This window comes from Micrasema longulum, unplaced genomic scaffold (genome assembly GCF_059751315.1).
Source record: "Micrasema longulum isolate JH-2025_06_02 unplaced genomic scaffold, ASM5975131v1 h1tg000097l, whole genome shotgun sequence".
In the NCBI taxonomy this organism is placed as follows: Eukaryota; Metazoa; Arthropoda; class Insecta; order Trichoptera; family Brachycentridae; genus Micrasema; species Micrasema longulum.
The window spans coordinates 3013052-3033475 of record NW_028277303.1 but is presented as its reverse complement, the minus strand read 5'-3'; the positions used below and the strand labels follow the sequence as shown (position 1 = coordinate 3033475).

The following is a 20424-nucleotide window of genomic DNA, read 5'->3' as shown; positions in this document are numbered from 1 at the left end:
AAAACGAAAGTTAAGTTGTGGTTCGAATCTTGGACCTCTGATCTGTGAGTAGTGACTGTACCACGGGACTCTGTTTAGGCAAACAGTATCAAAGTCTTCATTTGTGAAACCTTAAATGTGCAATGACAGTTTCATGTAAGCAGTAACGTGGAATCACGCTTTAAAATTGTGCGCACGCAGTTAGGTGGACACATCTTGAATAAAAAAATTTCACATTTTCAAAATTCGACTTAAATCCCACCGAATTCTCGGGGAAATAAAAGAAAAGTTTATTTTGCAAAATACTTTAATTCTTTCATTTTAATAAATGTAAAACAAGCTAATGAAATTAGAATTACATATTATCATATTAATATAAGTGTTGTATGTGATACTTAAAATAATAATTAAAATATAATTAATATATGTTATTCATAATCACTATGAATTAATTTTATTACATGCATATCTTCAATATCCTACTATAAATTAGTTTATTTTTATCTTGGTAAGCCAAACATTAGGGCTTAACTAATATTTTGTAGAAACATGGTTTGATTGTACAATAACTTTTTCAATTTTACTTTGGAACCACTGATTGCTTATAAACGTATCGCAAAAGGCAATGAGAAGATTTACTTGCTAAGGTGGTAAATAAATATTGCATAACTTTATTTTACGTTATTAAAGATTATGAAAATATTATCAAATTTATTTGTACATTACATTAATCCAATTCGAATGATTAACTTGCTTAGCTTAGATGATCTTCCTACCCAAAATGGCATAGACAAAATCTACATCTAAACAGAAAACAAAAAAGAAAAATAGAAACAAACAAAATGAATATTACGTATATTATGTATATTATGTAATAAACTAAAATGAGACCAAAATATAATCAACGAATTTTGAGAAAAATAGCTATATATTATTTCACAATTTGCATACAGGAAAAGTGTATTGTCAATTACAGGAAAAGCTAGTGGAAATAATTGCATTTAGTAAAAAATAAAAAGAGTAATTTAAAGGCAATCTTAAATATTTTCAATATTATATTATATCCATGAGTAAGCTACGATCATTTACTAGGCAAACAGTAAGTATTAATATACGTAATAAATCACTTTAGACGCAACGTTCTAATGACCTAACCTCTATCGATTATTAATATCTGCTCTAAGATTAACATATTATAAGGCAACTGTTTAAACATATCTTTCTTTAAAGATCTAATGAAATATCGCACGTGACAAAAATAAATTACGACTACCTATGTAGAAAGAAAAGCATAAATAAGACTTCAGGTCAACAATGCTTAAATTCACATAATAAAAGTAATAACTTGGAAGTATCAGTTTTACACTAAATCATTACATTCGGCATGTATTCTACAATAAACATTACATAACAAACTTGACAATTTATTTTTCTAATCTATTTTTTTCTTCAAGCAGGTACATGTTTATTTTATATCTTCTAAATTCGCTGTATCGGACATATTCCATTTTATACCAATGTGTAAAATATCAGTTAAGAGAACAACCAGCACAGACAGCATTTATTATCAAAACGAAACAGATTTTAAAATGGAATTTACATCGCTTTTAAAAAAGATCATAATAATACCCAACAACTTCACAAGTAATATTGCAAATTTTGAAAATGACTTTTTTACAAACTTACGTGAATACAAGTAAAGCTACATTCATAATTTAATCTACAGTAGTGATCTTATTACTTCAGTTACTATACATGATCACTAAATTATTAGGACAGCAAGCAGCATATTATTATTACTATAATATTGTTCAGTATGGCAAGTGAAAATCTTGATTGAACCTTAAGTTCTCTTTGTTTTCTGATTTGGTTTATTTAACACTAGACAAAACAGGACAAGATCAATACTTTTAGTGAATTTACATATTTTTACAATATGAAAGTATAACATCAAAATGTTTATTGTCATGTAAAAAAGAGAAGTTGAAATTATTGTTTGAAAGGAAACATCCAGATAAAATCAAGATAAAATGTTATATTCTTAAATAGAAAATTAATATAAAGTTTTAAAAAATCTCATACATATTATTAATAGAGGTGTAACAACATTTATAATAGAAATTACAAATAATGTCCCCTAACTCAAAGCATAAAATTGACACACACTAGCATTAGGCACAGGAAAGATAATTATTTTTAATTCTTAGTATATTCCCTATTATTGACATTGATACTGACGTAAATTACGTCATTATTGCGTGATTCTTCAGTTAACTATGCAGCACATTAAATATTAGGTACTCATATTGCAAAATAAAATAAATCAATTCATTTTATTGAGATAAGTTTACATTTTCAAAGTCGATTTTCGTAAACAATTAGTGGGAAAACCAATACACATGACAGGAAATGTATTTTCTAGATAGTTTTGGAAGATGATAATTCGTAAAATTTGAACTTTAAATATTGAAATATTGTAGAAATTACATTCGAAATTTTGATTTGAAAACCTACAAATATTCATCAAAATTTATCTATGTAAACATCAGATTAATTTGAATAAACAATAATACACACACTAATTGCATTGCTTTGTTTTGTTAAATACGGAACACATAAATAAAAAAAAATTGTGGCATACATTTTGAACTTTCACTTGAATTGTTTGAGAGCTAAATCTGAATGTTAGAACACCACATACATACTCATCGTGCATGTATATCCCAGAGACAGTGTATCGTTAGACAATAAAAAAAACAAAGTTCATTATTTTAAAAATAAATCAAAATTTGGTAAAATGTATTAAGATATTATTTATTACCTTTTTATTGAATTTTCTGGACATTTACTTTTAATATCACTCACATTTTGACGGTACTAAAATGAGGAAGTTTAGTGATAAAGTAAATTATATTTGAAAAATGTTTTCATGGACATAATATCAATAAGAACATTTATGTTTTGGTGAAATTCCTGTAAAATGTGTGAAAAAAATAAACAAAACATTTTAAATACGCATACCTATGTCATCATCATTAACAAATTACTTCGCCAATCATAAGGCCCATTTGACCAAAGTAGAAAAATTCACAGATTTGGTAGAATAACTAGGACACCAATAATGATATCACAAATAAAAATGCGAGTGAAAAATAGTAGTTTTAAAAATATATAATGGTCAAAATAACACTCAAGTAAAAAAATGGCTTTACATAATAACATAAAAACACTAAATTTCCTCATTTAATAAAATCACAAACACATAATTTTTTTAATTTAAAACCATCCATAATCAGTTGCTATTCTGCCGTATATATTTTGTTAATCACTTGATTATGTAACCATATTCTTTAGTCAAATTATTTGCAGTCTTATTTTAATTAATAAAAATTTAATGTAAAAAATAATCTTAACACTTTTAATGTAAAACAATTTCCATTGTTTGAAATGGGTAAAGTTTGAACTATTTTAAAATGCAACAGTTTTTTCAAAAATTTGTAAATGATAATCTTAAAAAAATGATAAATAGCAGCTTTTACTGTTACGGGAGGCGAAAAATATCAATCTGCGGGACTTACATTTTCAGACTGTTGAGGAGAATATGTGAAAAGACCAACTTTCATTAATCCAAAGTAATTTAAACGTTATTTTGGATTGATAGTGCATTCCATCAGTCAGAGATTATTATTATCTTGTTCTTTGTAAATAACAGTATGTTCCTTCCTCACAGGATGTGAACGCTGGCTGGTCCTGTAGGCTTTTCATGTCACCAGTAGCTTCATCGTTCTGGTTCTTATCCACTTTCCAAGATGGACAATATTCTGATATGCCCATAAACATCGTCAGACTGCCCGCACCGCGAGATTAGGGATCCCCCTGTTACTAATTTGGGGCTCGTTGCCTTTCCTGAAGATGCCCCATCGGCCGCATTCATTTGCCCTGTAGGCATACAAAATTACCGAGGTATATTCATCAGTTTCAAACATACTAGTGGAATAAAAACAAAAATTGAAGACAGTCGCAAAATGTGCATATTTCTAAATTGATATTAAATCTTCGCATAGTAAAACATGTTTGCATTCAACGCACGCTGCACTGTAATAGTGCAATGAAATTTTTTAACAACCAACGCGATTTGTCATATCAGAAGATCTGCATTAATGTATGCCACATACCTCTGAAATCGTATTACCAACCATTCCACTCCTATTGTATATGTTTTAACAGAGTTCACCATATCAATTAAGGCAATATGTACATAAAGTCAATAATTCTCGCATTTATATTAAACCCGTAAAATTGCATTTCAATACACGCTCTTTGGTAAATACATTCAGTATTATCTGTCAAAGACAATTCCAGTGGTACAGAATTAAGTACTTGTGTTATAAAAATGAACTCGTGTATATTGTATGACAAATAAACTGATACCACTAGTAGATTTACATTCTTCGAAGTAGCTCACAAACTATTAGAGTTGAAGTTTATTTTTGTAAAAACTAATTTGAATCTGAATTGCGTAGAAAACTTTAGTTGTAGTCATTATTTCAATGAAAAAGTAAAATACTCTCAAATATATATTCATAAATATATTTAAATGATTCTTTTGTGTCACAAGACAATCACAATCAAATCAATTTGTCAATTATTAAAACAACTTTATTGAAGAATTACACATATCAAGTTTACAGCCTTCATTCAGTAAGCAATGAGATTATAATGAAACATGATTTAAATATCAAATTTTAGCATCACAAAGGCTTTTAATGCAAAAGATTACAGAACAAAATGCCATAATAATTATATCCACAGACCACAAATGTTCCCAATGCCAGTGTACAATAAATTAACAATTTTAAGATCCTACAATTAAACCTAGAATGAATGTAACAAACCAAAGATAATTAAATGAAATAACTTTGGACTTTTATCACCGACAATGCACACAAGCCGTATATTCGTTGTGTATTATTAAGGCTAACTTAAAGCGAATCCAGTGCTTCCTCAGCAGCCTCTTCTAAAGCAAGTTCACACAGGTCTGGGATTATTGCTTCAACTTGGTGTTCTGATACAGCCTCGCTGGCTGCAGATTCCACTTCGGGTTGTTCTACTTCGGGAGGCTTTGGACTCTCCTCCAATTGGTCTGGAAGAGCTCGAAGGGACTGAATTCCTTCACCCTGAGGCCGAAGAACAATGTACTGAAGTAGATCGGACAAGGATATGATCCCAATCACTTTCTCTTGCTCGTCTACAACCACAAGTCTGTGAACCTAAAAAATATACATTCAAACACATTAAAAAGGCCTCACAGAAAGCTATTTGACTCCCTTATTCTAGCACAACTCACAACTAGAATTGGAGGATGAAAATTGTTAGGTTTAATAAAAGTAGGATGTCAGAGGAAACTATTTTTCCTCTATGTTTCTTAGAGGAAAGCATTTTATCTGCAGAATAGAAAACTAACATAATACATAGCACAATTATAGTCTCTAAACAGAGCTGCCACATAGAGTATTGAGAACAAGCTGTCTCGCCCTAAAACAATACTTGTAAGAATGCGTCAAGTAGTTTTAGTACTCAAAATCATAAATCTCATTCATATTTACATATAAATTGATTAAAATGTTTATAATTTTACTAACCTCAGCTCGAACTATTTTCTCCATAATTTCAAACAAAGTTTCGTCCAATGTACACTTCTGCACACCTTCAAACCACTCATTTCTATGGGAATTAGCTTGCTTCAATGTGACATCCAAATCATTGTATGTTTTTTCAGCAGCTAGATTCTGAAAATATGATGATATGATATAAACACAATAATGCTTATCTACATAATGCAGGCCAATCGAAAAAAAATTACTTTCATTAATGGATGGAAATTTTCTGGCCTAATTTGAATATAGAACCTAGGCAGAGACAGAAATATTTAAATTAATATTTATGAAACAACAAATATATTGTTTACAATATTTTGAGTAGGTATGACTAAATATTTGTAGACTACTACTGGAATTTTAACCTTCTTAAAATATCATCTAAAGCGATCACTTAAAATAGCCAATGAAAGGGTGCCTAAATTTCCACCTTTCTACTAAAAGTCCTTCATCTTTGTTGAGATGATTGTAAGTTAGATATTTTTTGGCACGTTTAAATTTTAACTTTTTTTTTAACATTAAAAAAATATATTTTATGATTTTTAACATTAAAAGGGTATTTTGTCTGATTTTAAGTTTCAATTGCTGTGATTCTATTCAAAATAACACCATATTCGTAATATTTATTATATTAATTAAATGATATTTATTTTATTTTTAGATATTTAATTTAGATATACATTTTTATATTAAAACTTGTAAAACATTTCAAATTATCACGGATTGTACCTAGAGTAATGTACACAATTCAACAAGTGTTTCTTTTAAATAAAAATAAATGAATGTATGAATTTTTTATCTGACATTATAGTTAATATTGGAACTAAGAATTCTGATAGGGATGTAGTTTGCAGAGTAGCCTAATTTACTTCTGTTCAGCCTTGTAATTCTTTTGCTCCATGTACCCTTTGAATATTACATTCAAATTGGGCTAGTGATTAAAAACTTTTTAATTGAGAACATAGTTGGTGTAAATTGGAAAAACAAATATGCTGGGTACCAATTCCATCACTATTGTATAAAAAGTAAGAACATTCGAGCAGAGACATATTTTAGTAAAAATGTAGCAGCTTTCATTTGAAACAGAAGACAGTGAATCGTGAACAGTGATCGGTAGTTACTGGTTGTCACTATAAGCTGTATGTCTGTATTTAATAAATGCATGTACTGGATGCGCAACTAAGTTTCTGGGTATTAGCACATAGATGGCCCTAGCGGCACGTGTAGATATACATGTCAGAGGCTGTGTTTGTTTTATAGGTTAAACAGCTGTCAACAATAATCATTCGTAATACTAACACACATCGCAACACAAAAATATATAATTCAACAACGAGGATGTCAAATTTTTTGGGCCAAATGAACAACATTTGCGGGAAGCTTTGCTTTTCTGCTTTAACTTTTTAAAAAATGCAACTGAAGCACGTCATTTTCTTGAGGAGGTCTACGGCGAACATGCACTATCCAAATATACCTGTGAAGATTGGTTTAAATGCTATTTTGACACTGAGGACAAGGCACGCCCCTAAAGACCAAAAACAATTCAGGAAGCTGATCTCCGAGCGTTATTGGATGAAGATGATATGCAAACACAAGATCAACTTTCAGAGGCATTAAAATGACAACAAGGTGTTTTCGAACGTTTGCATTCCATGGGAAAAGTTCAAAGGGAAGGGAAATGTGTGCCGCATGAGTTGACTGAGAGACACATGGAAAATTGAAAAGCCATCTCTGAAATTTTACTTTGCGTTTCCTGCATAGAATTATTACTGGCGATGAAGAGTGGATATATTTCGAGAATCCTAAATGCAAAAACGTGGCTTTCACCCGATGAACCATCAACATCGACGGCACGGCCAATGCGTTTGGTGGGACCAGAAAGGAATTGTGTACTATGAGTTGCTGAAAATGGGTGAAACTGTTAGTAAGCATCGCTACCAACAACAAATAATCAATTAAAATCATACATTGCTCGAAAAACGGCCAAAATGGACAGGAGACACGAACGAGTGATATTGCTGCAGGACAACTCTCCATGCCATTGCACTTCCATCGTCCAGATCACCACCAAAATACTAACATAGGATCTGCTACTGCACCCACCATATTCGCCAGATCTGGCCCCTTCTATTTATAACGTGTTCCGGTTGATGGCCCATGGCTTAGCTGAGCAACACTGCAAGTGCAAAATTGGTTGGATGAATGGATTCAGTCCAAAGACATGTCATTTTATCGTTACGGTATTCATGTATTATTGACAAGCGCCATGGCGCAGTAGGTCAGACGACCAACTGTGAAACTGGTGTCGCTGGTTTGATTCCCGCCAGTTGCAAGAAAAAATCCAAGAATATGTTTTTTTCAATTGGTCTGGGTATTGTGAAGTATTTTTCATAGCCTCCTCTAAACGGAGGCTTAGTGGGTTATTCCTTTAAAAATAAAAAAGAGATGGCACAAATGTATAGCTAGTGAGGGGCGATACTATGAATTAACAAATTTTAATATTTCTCTCAAAATTTGCAATTTTTTGTTGATGAAAAAACCTGTAAACTTAGTTGCGTACCTAGTATCATATTGTTGTTATTAAATATTCCCAAATCTTGACGCCTAATTAGTTTATATTTCAAATACTTACAATAACATCAAATTTGGCATAAATATCGATAAGTTTCCCATCAGAATCTATCAATGGCAAAGCAGATACTCGGCGATTAACAAATTTTTTCAGTGCATCTATAATGGAAGTTTGTTCATTTGCAGTTTCAATGTTGTCAAGAGTTCCAATATTCAAATCTCGAAGTTTGTGGTGCATGTAAGCTGGCTTAGGAAGCTCATTAATCTGAAAAAAAAATACATGTATGTCAAATTCCATAAAAGTAAAATAAGTATTAAAGAACATCGTTGAGGCCGTAAATTTATGTCTGACACAATTTATTGTTACGTTTTTTTAAACTATACAAAGTTTTAATGAAGGTTGCCTAATATTACGATTGCATTGTAAAGGGTTTCTTCTAATTCAAGTTACAAACATTTACTCACTTAAATGGAATATTATATTCTTATACAAAACATGTACAAATGAGAAAGCTATTTACTTGAAGGGATAAAAGATAAGAGTCAATAATGTAACGTTAATCAAAAAGGTAGCTCATTTAATATCATCTCATCATTATAATTTAAAAGGCGCAGTGTTTATGAAGCAACTTCATCCAAAGCCGTGTAAAAAATATTCTCATAATGAACAAGCTAAAGATGCATAACCAAAACTCTTGATTTGATTATAAACTTTTTTGATTTTTAAAATTTATTTTTAATAAATTATTGATTATACTTACATACAGGAAAAGGAATCTAAGGATACGCTTATGAGTTAGAATGTACAAAACGTTTCCTGTAGCAGGATCTATAACAGGGAGACGATGGATGCAGTTGGTGATTAGCATCTTTATGGCTATGTAGAGAGATGCATCAGGAGTGATTGAAACAAGCGGGATAATCGACTTCTTGAGGACCTCTGGAAATTACAAAAAAATTGCTTTCGTTAAAGTTAAGTATGAGTTATCAACAAGTTTCCATGGGTTAGTAATTCATTTTGGGACAGCAGTGATTATTGCCAAACAAATATACCTAATTAAAATATATTTACATATATATCCAAATCATCAAATAGGAGATGTTGAAACCAATATTGGAGTTATTTTCCAAATATAAGCTAATGCATATTGACAATGTTTTTTTCATTCTTCACCTTTCTGTCAGTTAAGTAACAAATTGTTGTGTTAAATAGGCCAAGAATTGTTTCCTCTCGAACAACAAATTGTCATATGTCCTATTTTTAACTTCTTCCTGATTAATGAAAATAATCATTTTAGAAGAGTTTTTTTTTCAATTACACATGCATGACGATTTTTCAAATGATATTTAATTATAACTGTCAGTTCTACTACATACATAATATATATTTTTTATTTACATTGATGAAGATAATTTACAAAACATTAAAATAAAGCATAATACATCTATGTGGAACGAAAAACCGTTAGTTGAGAAATGATTTAGAGAAATTTATATGTGTATAAAGACACTAACTTTATATATGATAGGTACCTATAACCAACCTTACAAAACAAACTATTTTATGTACAATCTTCGAAAGCTATGCAGGAATGCATCGGAATTAACTTAATAAACCTTGAGAAAAAATTCTCATCACATATTGTGTTAGATTTTTTTCCATAAAAGACTTGATAGAGATGTGTACTGTTTACTATAATAGTGTTGTAACTATAAGTTTTGAATAATATGATTTCATTCACTAAAATAACTTATCTATTTCCTTCAGTACAATAGCGAACAAACTCAAAATTCCAAATAATTTCCACTTATGGTATTATTTGTTTATATGTGGTACTCAAAAACTAAAATAATTCACCATAATAGGCAAAGTACTTTGGTTAAATCCACAGAAAATTGGTACTGTCCCATTTTAATGTTTCGGTGATGGATCATACATACTGGTTTTTGGTATTGATGCATTACAAAATGTATGAAAACTACATATATGTGGTTATAGCTTTGCCTGGCTCAACTTTAGATAGCTATGTTTTGAAAAGAATCGGCTTTTACAATTAAATTTAAGGTAACTGTTGATGATAAAACGCCATTTTACAGTATAAATTTAACTAAAGAGAACAATGGGAGACCGATTTATAATTTGTATCAGCAGGATCCACTTTTCCCATTACCAGTGAAAAGGAAAAAGGTATGATAGATCTTCTACCATACATTCCACCAATTTACCATAATTATTATTTAAACCAAAAAATAGAACAATCAAATTAACCATTTACACCTGAATCTAGAAACATTCATCTGACAATGAGTTCATTTATCACTAAAATTACATAAAAATTTACTTTTAATAATCGGAAAACACAATTTTTTGAATTCATTGAAATACATTTTTTTTCTGACCTATTTAAACTTAATGTATGCTTTCTAATAATAAAATGTAAAACTTCTTACATTATTGTATGTATAATATGTTTTCAATTTGAATTTTAAAAATATTTCAAAAAAACATATGTGTTTGACATTTTTAAATGTGATGAAAAAGCTTGTGATTAAACTTTCATATATTTTATAGTGAAATATTTGTTTTAAAAATATCTCATGTCTTTTGGCCTTCCTACATTAAATATGTCTCTTTGAAAATCAATTTATATCATGTATTTGAGATACGGTAGTGAAATTCAAATACAAAATAAGGTTATTTGCTGTAATTTTGAAATAATGTTTAAAATGTATAAGTGGAGAATTGTATTACTATGTTTTTGCTGTGACAGTATATTTGATTGTGTAGAATCCCACTTTCATACAAACTGAGATAGTTCAGCTGACTTCAGAAAACAAGCCATGAAATCAGCTTCAACGATGTAATACGAGTAGATGATTCTTATTGCGATGGATCAAATAAATCTTTATCCTTACTTCTCCAGGTCTCCAGTTTGTGTTCTTCCAGTTCTTCCATCGTGACATTGGGACTCTTGTAATACATCTGGAGAATCTTGATAAAGTCGGTGATTGTCAACATGCCCACAAACTGTTGACTTTCGGAATCCCACAGGGGAGCAGCGCGTACCCCTGAAAGGAAAAACAAAAACCGATTCAATATTTTCTGTTTGATAATTGCTAAGAAACATTTACTTATTTAGTTTAGAGATTTAAAAAAAAATCAAAAACACTATATCCGTGGCTTGGACCTAAAGGGGCCAATGTCGTAAACTGCAATATTAAAGGAGAGCAATTTTTCAGCCATTTAATGGCGTTATAATGAACTAATATTAATTTTTAAGAAACATTACCACATTTATGCACGTGTATATAAAATAGTTAGGATTTTTTTTTTTACATTGGCCCTCTGCAATAAGTTTGCAAGAAAAAAAAAGAAATCTTACATTGGCCTTTCTAGATCCAAGCCACAGATTTAGTTGTACACATTCCATCTACACAACATGACCAATATCATCGTTCTCTTTCCGCACCTGATGGCGCATAGGGCACTGCATTGGTATACCAATCGCCGCGTATCTTGATCATTTTTGTTACATGAAGGTGAGACGATCAGTCTTACGCTTCAGGTACCAGTCCAGGGACTGTGAAATATCCTAGTGTGAAAACACCCTTTAAACTAAATATTTCTTATCAACCATGTCAGGAATCGAACCCGGGACCTATTGCATGGCAGGCTGACGCACTGACCATTTTTTTTTTTTTTTTCCTGGTTGTGTTGCATTGTTTTTCCCTTGCTTATTATTTATCAAGGTGATATATTTATGCTGTTTTTAGTGTTAGTGCTTTGTGTATGATTTTACGTGTGAGTGTTTGTGTACTGTCAATTAGTTTACAATCACATCAAAAGCACTAACACAAATACATGTGTCAGCGCCCCCGAATGCGACTATACTTGTTTGTGTTATGTATTTTGTTATTTGTGTTCGTTTTTATGTGCGTCATTTTGCGTGTTTGTGTTTTGTGTACCTATAACCTCTGTTTTCATGGGCTAGTTTCGCTTTCTGACATTCGTCCAAGTGTTAAGGGAACCATGAGAAACCTTAACAGGAAAGGGAGGTATCTGTGGAGAAATTTTGATTAGTTTACATTTTAATATTGTTATTATCACAGATTGTTATGACAAGTATAGAGTGCCAGCCTCTTTACTTGTTCATGGGTCTTATTCTATCTATAATTAGTTTAGCAAAGTTCACGAACATCCCAAAGTTCACGAACATCCCGCACTGACCATTACACCATAAGGCCGAAAATACAAACAATAATTATAAGTAATATTTTTTTGGGTATGTCCAAATCTTTTTGACAAGTGCTGGATTAAGCGGAATTCATCAGAGTATACTAACTACATAAAACTAAAACTAAATAGATATGGATATTTTAACCACAAGCAGAGTGGTGAATGTTACACAGTGTGTAAATTGATCATATACAGCAGATAATTACAAGTCATAAGACCGAAATAAATGCATGGACTTTCACATTCAACTCCTAAAAATAACTTCTTGTTTCATCACTTCTATTGAGATATTGATCTATCGTAAATAAACTTTACCTGGTACAGACATACATATAAGTCATTTATTCAGTAAAAACCGAGTGCCACCTATATAACTCCCTCATAACACCTATTTCCCTCTACATATGCGAATTGTGACACTTCACTGGGGCCCAAAATAATAAAATGTTAAGTTTTGAGAATAGGTGTCTTAGAAGAATTTTGGTGAACGGTGGTTTGACTTTGTGAGGAATTAAGAAATAAGAGAACGGACGCAGCAAACTCCGCCATATACTCCAACCGGGGAACGAACATGGAATGATGATGATGATGATGGTGACATATTTGAAGAGATTTAGAAGGGGTCACTAAAACGAGTTGGTCATTTGAAACTATATGAAGACTGGTAAACAGCAGGGGTGTGTGGTGAGGTTTTCGATTAGGGAAGCAGTCACGTGGTACTAGGCACATTGGTAATATAGTAACAATAATCCGAACGTAGTGCTTTGAAATAAAAAAAAAAGCATTTTTTGCTATAATTTCAGCATAAAAGGGTTTTATATGGCTAAATTAATACCATCGTTTCTACCGATTTAAGTGCTAAATTTGCTATGAAACCCAATATATATATAGTGTATTTGTTTGTTAGATTTGCTTCCACAGACCTACTGAAGATCTCAATTTGCGCATGCACAGACTTGTGAATTCAGAACTTGGCGACCGCCTTATAGGAATCAACAGACAACAAGCAGTTCCTCATTTCAAAATTAGACGGAGCGCAGTGAATGTTACTTCGTTCCACGCATAACTGCGCAGGCGAAAGGTTGAGATTGGGCTTGTCGCAATTTTTTAGATGTTATTAATGAATGAACATCTCGGAACGCAACGATTATCAACAAACTATGTAATATTTGTTGTAGTTACTAAAAATATTAGTTAACGTATAACTATTTTTATTTTATAAAAAAAATGAGGTGCTAATTGTTTAGAATTAAAAATTTCGGGAAGCATTGGCTCTATTCAATATATGTATAGATGGACCGCGCATGGTAAACAGATATCCATATCTGGAGAGCAAATAGTTATGTGGGATGATGATAGCGAAGAAACCTTACCGGCATCCATGACTATGTAGAACAAAACTTTAAAACTACTCGAGTCAAATGATGATCCATGAAATACAAAGAATGGTAGTTTGGTAAATGTTGATTTATTAATATATTACGAGCTGAACCAGGCAATGCTTTGCTATTGCTAGATTTGAGAACATACTCGTATATATACAGGGTGTTCTTTAAACGCTGTCATATCCGAAACCACAATGATCAACATGGGCAAGAGGACATATTAGCATATTTATTTATTTATTTATTTATTCATTTTACATAAACGGCATAAATTGCCTTTAACATATATTGAACATAAATATGAAAAAAAAAAAAACATTACAAAAAAATTATAAAATTGCATAGCTATAACAATCGTAACAAGTAGATAAATACACATAAGCAACCAAATATATTTAAAACGAAGAATTTTTTTTAAATGAAATATTAAAAAAACAAATGGTTGCTTACTTCTGCAGGGGAGAAGTGAGGGGAGCGCGGCGCAGTATCAGATTCTCCCAACCCCCTTCTCGTTTCTCCCCTGCAGAAGTAAGCAACCATTTGCTTTTTTTGATATTTTATTTTTTTAAATTTTATTCGTTCTATAAAAATATTTTAATGTGCCAATATGTCTTCTTGCTCATACTGATCACCGTGGTTACGGATGTGACAGGGTTTAATGAACCCCTGTATGTTAAATGAACACGATCGAAAGCTTGAAATCAATTATTGTATTTAGTTAAAATTAGTAGTAGAAATGTACATACACATTCAAAAACACGAATCTCGATTTTTTTAATGTGTATGCGAACGCATTTCGCTCACATTTGCGCTCATAACTTTTTTTTCACTTAATAAATTTAAGGTTTTATGAGCTACGAGCTGAACACGGAAATGCTTTGCTATGGCTAGATTTGAGTTCTCGCTAAATAGATTAAATTAACATAATCCAAAGTTAAATATCAATTATTGTATTTAGTCCAAATTAGATGTGTACGTATACATTATTATTTTTGTGTTTCGATTTACATAAATTGCGAGGACAGAGAATTTTAATAAAAAGGTCTTCGAACATTGTTTTCCTGTCACTGTAGAGAGTCCAGAGACCTTTAGTTAGAATAGACAAAATCGACGTTTCGCTGTACCGTTTTCCGCACCTCAAAACTGAACCGATTTTGTTATTTTTTTTAGACAGAGTATCAGAATAAAATTTTCTGTATCGGTATGTTTTGCGTTTTTTTAAAATAGTTATATTTGTATACCATGCGCCGTGCGCCAGAAGACAGCAGATATAACTGTGCCTTTTTAAGGGTTTGGATAGTTCTAGTTCCCATAATAAACTGTTTTTTTTAAACGAAACAATAAAGGGACACGCCAATGGTAAATATCTATAATGTGTAAAAAAAGAGCTCTTCGCTGGTTTGGGCATGCAGAGCGAATAGACAACGAAAGAATGGCAAAAAATATTTACAATGCGAATGCTCATAGATGCAGAAATGAAGGAAGACCGAGAAAGACATGGCATGAACAAATTCAACAAGTACTCGAAGATGAATATGGTAAAAGTCGGAATAAACGGCGCGCGTGCATGAGAAGATCTATGAATGTAGAGGAAGCGAAATCTGAATGCAAAGATAGAGTGATGAGGCGTTATATCCTCTCTGACTACCCCTACGGGGAACAGCGTGATAGTTTGTTGTTGTCGTTGTTATTGTAAAAAAAACATTTCTCTAATGCCATAATTCAGAGAGAAAATATGTGAATACGTTTGTATGAAGAAAGGTCGGACCGCGTTTGCTCTTAAGATTAATTAAGTATAACATAATTAAGTATACTTACAAAACTTTATTTTAAAATGTTAAATAAATACCGATCAGATAAACGTGAAAAAGTTGTTGTAACTTTTCATTGGTAAGTAGGTACCTGGGTACTTGTTTATGATTGAATTCCAGGACTTGAAATAATTCATTTTCAAATTAATTTAAGTAGGTACCTAAGTACTTGTTTATGTTTGAATTCCAAAACATAAAATAATCTATTATTTTTAAATAAAGAATTCTTTTAGCAAATGTCAAACTCTGCTCAGGGATGCACTCTAGTCAGGAATGCTATTTTCAAAAATGTATAGAATGTCTGGTGATATTGTTTTAGTATAACCAAAAATCCAGTAAAAAGAAATAAATGGGTAGAAATTATAAGGAATTCAATGAAATAATCTGATTGGGATCCATAAAAAAAACTAATGCTGTCTGTAAACATTAAAAACATTCAAAAACAAACTTTTTTTATACAGAAAAAAATAACATCCATCCATTTTTTTGTACGCGCATTCTCGGCGAATGCAACCCTGGTGATGAATTAAAAAAAAACATTTACGCTCCTAACTTTTTTTGTACTTAATAAATTAAAGATTTTACGAGCTTTAAACCTTCTAGCGGCAAAGACGTACATTTATCTGAAAACCGCACATAAATCGGTCCGGTAGTTATCGAGTCCATCGAGGAGAACCATTCGAACATTGCCTTTTAAATATATAGATAGAATATAGAATAGATATATACGGCCTACGCCAATTACAACAGTTACATGAAGAAACACAAATACAAGAAACTGAAAGAAAGGAACATAATAAAACATTTATGTAATAAAAAAGTTGTATTTATGACAATATACATATTTGCATTGTTCTTTTATGTACAACATATTTTTAATTTACATGTTTAATAGAATATTCTTACTGTAAAAAGGTGAAAGGAAAAAAAAAACTATCTCTTTTCTAACAATTTTTTTCATAACACTTTCTATTAAAATTTGTAGTATATCCGGCAAAGGCTGAATAAATGTCAATAACTACGACATGTGTATTAATTAGTCGACTTAAAAGTAATTTTACTGAAAACTAAGACACTGTGGCTCAGTTTATTTTACCACCGAGACAATTTTTTGGCGTATTTTTTTTTTATTATAACCTGCCTCACTAGTTGAACTTATAATAATATTTACATATTATACATACATACATGTAATCATATGTGTATGTGTGTATATTATTTATATATACATAAATGTATCTATAAATAATATTTTTTATGGTTTTTTGTCATTTTTTAAAAATTTGGATTTTAGGCCGGAGCGTTCTAAAAAAATTTACATCGATCAATAAATAAGGTGGTTGATAGATTTCCTCATTGAAGTTTGGAAAAAAAACAGATAATTTTTGATAATCATTGTTCAATAAGTCCACTTATATTAACCACACATTGTCGCATACATACAATACTCACACGCCCATACACATATAACACACACCCTCACATAATACATATATATATATATATATACTCACCCTCTCTATCATGTACAATAATAACACTTATACACTAAAACAAGTCCTTAGCATAAATATTATTATTTTATAATAAAAGTTATCCTCGTAATTTAATTGAGACACATTTCATATATATATTTTTCTACCGATATATAGAAACCATTGTATAAATTCTATAATGTGTTTTGTTTTTTTGAGAAAAATAAAATAAAATATCGAGCCAGGAATTAGTATTATTTTTTTGAATCCAGTATCAGCAATTAAGGTTTTTGTCTATCTTGTATTTGAATGTATTTTAATATAATATGAATGTATCCTCTAAAGCGGATGTTAAGATATTGCTCGGGGGAAATGTTCAGTGTCAGTTTATATTATAATGTTATTTTAATATATTATTTTCTTTCGTTGCATATTTTATTGATTTACCTGAGCCCATGTTAGAATGGGAAGTTAACAGAGTAATAACATTAATTTGGGTACCTGGACACCAGGGGCGAATGCTCCTTATAATCGATTACATGCAGCTTACCATATTTTTTTGACATCGTAAGTAATGTTTTATAATACTGTAGTATTATTAGGAAAAAACAAATCACCAAAAAAATATATTGCTTTTCTTTGGTTATTAAATTTATATCATATTCCTTTATTCCATACAGCGACCAGTTGCGCCTCTATTGGCCAAAATTATTACTACTGGATTACACGAGATTACTCTGCTCACTTTAAAATCACTAATTCAAATACGTCTTTAACCTAAAACTTTAGAATCTCGTTCTAAAAATTACACTTGCGATTACAGTAAAATCTTGCAGCTTTCATTAATGCAATTTAGTCTTTCAATACTTTTTCAAAAGGGCTAGTATTCTTTAAAATACATCAATTTGACTAACGACAGTCTAAGGGAGGTGACAATATACGCACTCGTTATGTGTGAAAAAGAGATAACAAATATATTTTGTATGTCTTACACGGAAGTTACAATAATAAGTAAGTAATTTAGCGTACTTATGTTTCGGTGGTTTGAAAGTAAATTTGCTTTAAAATAAATAAATATTTTGATATTTTAATCGAAACGAATTGATATATTAATCCATAATATAGTATAAATCCTTTTGTGGGTTTTCAAAAACAAAGATTCGCTAATTGTTTTTTAATTGTAATTCGTTTTTGTGCATACGATGACAGTTGAATAATGTAGGTTATTCTTCAGTATCCATTAAAACTTTTAAAATTTAGTTGGAGTTATGATAAAAACGTTACTAGTGTATAGTGTTAAGAATAAATATATATGAAGAATTATAATGTGTATAACTTATGTCGTTTTGTGAATAATAATGTGATATAAAAGTCGATAAAACAATGATTCTTAAAACGTAATTTATGTTTTGTTTGGTGAACTATCGTACTCGGTAAGGAATACTTTTAAATTATTTAATTATTATCATTTATTAAGAAATAGTGTTTTATTTCGAGACAAGTTATAATAGTCTGACTTAACCAAAGATGCACCGGTGCGCTAATGAATTATCCAGTTTATTAATTACTTTTTCGACGCTTGGCCCAAAACGCGAAATAGCTGCGCGGATGGGTCGTTGCTATCTAATGACGTAGGCGGGGGTTTGAGTCCACAGGGGCTCCAATTTTTTTTTACAATTATGTTTCTTTAAATTGTATTTTTTAAATCAAATGTTTGTGCTACATTAGAAAATATTTTTGCGGAAAATATTAGCCGCTGGAGCCATTTGTAAGGAATTATTTATTAAATATATAATAGACTTGTTGTTTATATGCCATACTACCGCTATGGACATTTTATCAGAATTTTCATAGCTTACCAATTTAAAAACTCACCGCTCGCCACTGCTGGACACGCGAGCATCGACGGTAACGAGGCGGCTGATGAATTGGCAAGGTTGGGAGCTGAGACAGCCAATAGACCCTGAGCACTACTGTGGGTTGCCTAAATGTGCTCCTCGGAAGCGGAGGATAATGCTTTGGCAAAAAGTAGCTGGTCAGCACCACGCGGAGGAACTGATAAAGGAGTACTCGCATAGGTTTGTTTCGAACTAATAAAGCTCAGACGAAATCTTGTCAAATAATCTATCTAATAGTCAAATAGCCGAAATAATCACATTCCCGATTGAAAAAAAAATTCTTGAATTTTTTTCTTGCAACTGACGGGAATCGAATCAAACCCATAATGCCAGTATCACAGTTGACCATCTAACCGACTGCACCACGGCGCTTGTCATTTCATCAATACATACACGTGCTTTTCTTAATTATTGACATTTCCCTTAGCTTCCTTCCTCATCATATTTGTTTTATTTTTCTTATTTGTTTTTATTTTTTATAAAGTATAAATATTATACATATATATATTACAACAGAGACGAAGAACATTTTTGAGAAGGGAATACGGAAGTCTAAGCGTTTACAGGATTTATGACCAGCTCATTTTAAAAAACTCATACTTGGTTAAAATGTTATCGTTTTGCTGATAGTGTAATATTTACTAGTACGGTATCTGATGACCAATTTGGTTTGCGATTCAGAAGCGCACTCAATGTAGGTACATCATTATACTCGTATTGATACCTAACAACTATAATGATATCGGAACACATCCTATCAAATGATGTCAACAAACATGTTTACATACAATCTATTGAAGTATGAAATTATCACGAGCTTGACATGATATGACAAAATTGTATCAATTTGCAAGCTGTGTTGTCGATTTTCTATTTTATATCCATTATAATAAGTGTTTTTTTGTCGTAATAGAACTTTTGATTGGTAATAAATACTGACTCATAAAGTAATGGCTGTGGCCCGTAATGAGCAATGAATGAATAAAGTAATGTCAGGAGCAACTTTGAAAAACGCGAAAGAGTTTGTGTACCTTGGAAGCAGGATCACCTGGGATGGGAGAACAAAAAGAGATGTCGACTGCCGCATACACCAAGCAAGGCTTGCGTTTAACAAAAAATCAAAGATTTTTGAATAAAATAAAATCAATCTAAAACTCCGCAAGCAACTTGCCAAGACATATGTATGGAGCATATTGATGTACGGTTGTGAGACATGGTGCCTTACCGAAAGAGATAAAAAAAGACTAGAGGCCTTCGAGATGTGGTGCTACAGAAAAATATTAGGGATTTGCTGGAGAGACCACATCACTAATGACGAGGTTCTCAACAGAATCGAAGAAGGTAGGCAACTAATTAAAACCATCTCAGAGAGGCGAGCCCGATGGATCGGCCACATTATGTGCCATAAGGG

The 20424-nt window shown here is 31.3% G+C and overlaps 1 protein-coding gene across 9 annotated transcripts in view; it reads right to left on the bottom strand.

Annotated features, from left to right (window-relative positions):
• Positions 1-268: 268 nt before the first annotated feature.
• SNF4Agamma (SNF4/AMP-activated protein kinase gamma subunit) overlaps positions 269-20424 on the bottom strand; it is a 246485-nt gene continuing 226329 nt past the window's right edge. For all 9 annotated transcript variants that reach the window (XM_088236761.1, XM_088236751.1, XM_088236744.1 and 6 more), the window contains 5 exons: positions 11124-11276; positions 8969-9147; positions 8269-8472; positions 5622-5768; positions 269-5249 (listed from right to left, as the gene is read on the bottom strand). In XM_088236761.1, the coding sequence (XP_088092887.1) occupies positions 4962-5249; positions 5622-5768; positions 8269-8472; positions 8969-9147; positions 11124-11276 (971 nt within the window). In that variant the 3' untranslated portion in view covers positions 269-4961. The remainder of the gene's footprint in view (positions 5250-5621; positions 5769-8268; positions 8473-8968; positions 9148-11123; positions 11277-20424) is intronic.